Below are 4,134 nucleotides of genomic sequence, written 5' to 3'. Positions count from 1 at the left end.
CCACAATGCCCGGCTATTTTTTGGTTGCAGCCGTCATTGTTGTTTGGCGGGCCCGAGCTGGATTCGAACCCACCACCTTAGGTGTATGTGGCTGGCGCCTTAGCCGCTTGAGCCACAGGCGCCGAGCCTAGTTACTGTCTCTTTAACCTAAAATAGACTCTGTATCTACCTCAACCTTTTTAAAGACGATATTGTCTTTTTGAAGAGTCTAGGCCAGTTATCTCATAAAATATACTAGTATTATGTAATTATTTACTCGTGGAGTCATTAAATTTGTTCTTCTATCTCCAACATGTACTATGTATTGGAAGTTAGGTAAATAGGCTTGATTACGTGACAACCTCCAAATTCCTCCAATGTACAGGCATATTTGCCCTTTGCAATTGTAAATAATCTTTGACATGATCCTTGGCAACAAGTGAATATCCTCTTCTCAGTTTTAGTATCTGATGGTTTCAGTATCAGGCTGCAAAATGAAGACTTTTCTAATTCCTTCATTCCTTCTGTAATTACTGGCTTACATTTTTTAGTAAAGAAGAACTTTAGCTCCTCCCCCAACAACCATACATTTTTTTCTGTGTATCATTCCAAACTAATGAATTTTTGATGCTTTAACCAGTTGGAAGGTTCCATGTAGCTTTTAAACTTATTCAAACTTTTTCAAACCTTATGCCATGGAGTAAAATTTTCGATAATATGCTTCACTGGTAAGCATGTAAAGGAAACAGGAACTCTTTATTATAAGTAAAGGTGTAAATTAGTGTAGCCTCATTAGAGGGCAAGTTAACTTCAAATCCTACAGATTTAATCTATAAATATTCCTACATATGTATATATTTATACATAAGTATATCTGTACCTTTTCTTTCCTTAGCTACAGCTGCAGGAATGAGATGTACCATTTTTAATAATAATTGCATGAAACTGTAAAATATATATCCATCTTTAAGACATAGGTTAAATGATGGTACTTCTACGTAATAACATATGATGCAGTTTAACATTTTTTGTTAAGTAATAATCTTTATGATATTTTATTACAGCTTGACTTCCTCTCCTAATATCCTCTTCTTTCCTTACTCCACTTTAACCACACTGACCTCCTCACTCTTCATCAGGTAACCAAGCACACTCCTAGCTCCAGGGCTTTTATAATTTTTCCACTGCCTGACATGTACTTCCCGTAGATAGATAATTACTTGGCTCATTCTTTCACTCTATTGAGGTTTTTCTTCTTAATTATATGATAAAACAGGCTTTCCCTGACCTCCCTATCAACAGTCCTATCTCCCTAGCCCTAAAAGTCTCTAGTCCTTTATCCTGCTTAACTTTTTTCATAACTTACTATGCCTGACATGTTTACTCATGTATTTACTAAGAGTCTTCCCTCACACTAGAACTGTCAGCTCCAATAAACTTTATTTGCTTTGTTCACAACTACAGCCTCAATGTTTAGAACAGCACTTCCATAGAGTATCTGAAGATTGTTTTTTTTCATTCCTACGTATAAAAGCCATAGATCACAACAGTGTATACATTATGTTAAATGCATATATAAGCATGAGATATCTTTATAGGGATATTTAAGAAATTGGAGACTTACTACAATGTATGTACTGTATTTTATCACAGTCTGAATTTCTAATCATGTGCATTCACTAAGGATATAAAAATTAATTTAAAAAATTTAAGAATATATAATGTCGGTATCTTAACAAAATTTTTAATACTTTAACTTTTTGTTTTGATAGGCTTGTTCACTAAGTAAGTCAGACAAGGTTGTTTTGACGTAAGTATAACCAAAAAACAATCACAATCACCTATTAAGTCAAGATGAATATTTTACTCATTACATACTATTTAAATGACTAGGAAGATATCTATCAACATGTTAATAATAATGACCTCTCATTAAACAGCTAATGGGTCACTACACTAGCTTAGATTTCTTATTTTTCCTGTAGCATTGATAATCAATGTAATTCTATGCTTATTTTATCAGCATAAGCCAATTCTGAAAATGTGATTATTCTTTTAAAGCATTTTTAACTTATCAAGAATTTTAATTCTTTTAAAATCTTAATTTCCTCATGTTCTTTCCAGTTTTGTTTCTTCCTCTCAAACTATAATTCTTAACATTTTAAAACAAGTCTTTTTACAGAAGTTACATCCTTACAATAATGGTTTTCAATTTCTTTAAAATTAATAATGCTTTTCACTAATTACCAATAAATGTGGATATACTCCCATGGAAAATTCTCCTTTCAGACAATCATAGGTTGTAACCACAAAATATAATAGCTTCAAGCAATTTTGTTTCAAAGAGTATCATTCCCACTACACAGATAAAATATTCAAAGCCTAGAAAGGTTTGATAAATTGCCCAAGGTTACCTAGCTATTAAGTAATGAAAGAGAATAAGAGAGAGATTAGGGAGAAGCCAAATTCACACCAAGTTTATAAACCTCTGAAAGGAAAAGGAAGACGACGATAGCTAGGTCCACAGTATGCTGTGTGACCCTATACCCAGAAATTCTTCCCATCATTGCTCCTTTGTTACTATTACACATTATAGAAATTTCTTCCGTATTTGTTAAAAGCAGTAAGGTACCTACTAAAAGACCCCCACCTTGGCCTCATCTGTCCACTGGTAGACAGCATGAATTCTCTGTTCAAAACCAATACATAACATAGTTGTAGCACTGAAAATTAGCTACCCTAATTTTTCATGTTTGTGAGTATACTCCTTTAATAAAACCTATACCAGTCAATGCTTAAGTTCTGTGGATCAGAGCTCAATTTCTTCAATTCTGTAAAATAACATTTTAAAATTAGGACTACTTGCAGTAAAATAAACTACATAAAAACAGTTAATGTAAGATACTGTAATAGCATAAGGAGGTAACATAGCATGTCACTGGTCTCTGAGCACTACTGGAAAAAAGAAGGCTTTGCTATAGCAGCTTTTTAATTTCACAATAAAAATCAATTGACAACAAAATAGTATATTTACATACATTGTTACCAAGGACTGTAAATGCACTGCTTTGTACAACTCTCATGTTTTTTAAGAGTACATACCAACAGTTTTTTGCCGTACTATACTCCTTGCCTTTTCAGTTCCTGGGGAACCAGTGGTTGTTGCACTTCTCTGTCTCATTGGGGCTTGGCCAGGCTGATCACGACTCCAACCTCTGGAAAACGACTTATCAACTGAAACTTTCTGAAATTCATGTCCAACTCCTAGAAATGCAGATTTTCAATCTCAATATACTGTTACCTCATCAGTAATATCCTCCAATTATGTATACTATCTGCCTCAGATTCCTAGGTTTGTTCATAATAAATTATAGTGTAACAAGATAAAATTTTATGTACTATAAAGTGTTGGGTTTCATTTTATACAAAAATTATATTCTAACACTGATACAGAATATTAAAATTATACTATCAACAATAAACTACTAGAAATTCTCTGCCACCCATTTGCTTTGCAATAGAAATGAAACATTTGAACAGTGAAGAAAGACAAGAAGTGAGCTAACCAAAAGGCATTCTGTGTTGATGGTTACTAAATCTCTACCTGCCAATAATAGCCAGTTGGTAAATAGGGAAGGAAAAAGTGTTTGAGCACATACTTAATATCCTGTATAGATAATAGGGATGAATAATACTGGATTGCAAGTATGAAATGTGATTCAGATGTAATCTCTAGCTAATAACTAATTATTAAGAATGTAAAATACTAATAAACCAAGGATTATAAAAATATGCATTAATGATATGTATTATACTACTGTCCCACCCTATTTTAACATTAGACAGATACATACAGAGGGTGCCTAAAAAATGTACACATATTTTGAGAAATGTTATCAATGTACTACTTTACAAAGTTGAATTAAACATACCATTACTGGTCAAGTGTAACTAGACATGCTACACACATCCATTTTACCTGCAATTTGTACACTTTTCTGGGAATGACCAATTTTACTTCCAAAAAGATGTCTTATAATGTTTACACATATTTTTGGCACTCCCAATATTTCATATCTAGGGAATGTCTGCTTTTAGTTAAAACTAAGTAAATGCTTTCAAAATAACTTTTCTTTTTCTTTTTTTTTTTTTTTT

At 32.7% G+C, this 4,134-nt stretch overlaps 1 protein-coding gene across 1 annotated transcript in view; it reads right to left on the bottom strand.

The window, feature by feature from the left end:
- The window catches only part of RALGAPA1 (Ral GTPase activating protein catalytic alpha subunit 1), a 224,124-nt gene that overhangs the window by 149,016 nt on the left and 70,974 nt on the right, over window positions 1-4,134 (bottom strand). The window contains exon 16 of the mRNA XM_023514391.1: window positions 3,082-3,243. Coding sequence (XP_023370159.1) covers window positions 3,082-3,243 — 162 coding nt within the window. The remainder of the gene's footprint in view (window positions 1-3,081; window positions 3,244-4,134) is intronic.

Source organism: Otolemur garnettii, unplaced genomic scaffold (genome assembly GCF_000181295.1).
Source record: "Otolemur garnettii isolate 467f Iridium unplaced genomic scaffold, OtoGar3 scaffold00052, whole genome shotgun sequence".
NCBI classification, from domain to species: Eukaryota; Metazoa; Chordata; class Mammalia; order Primates; family Galagidae; genus Otolemur; species Otolemur garnettii.
Note: the sequence above shows the minus strand (reverse complement) of the source record. Positions and strands in the feature narration are given on the sequence as shown.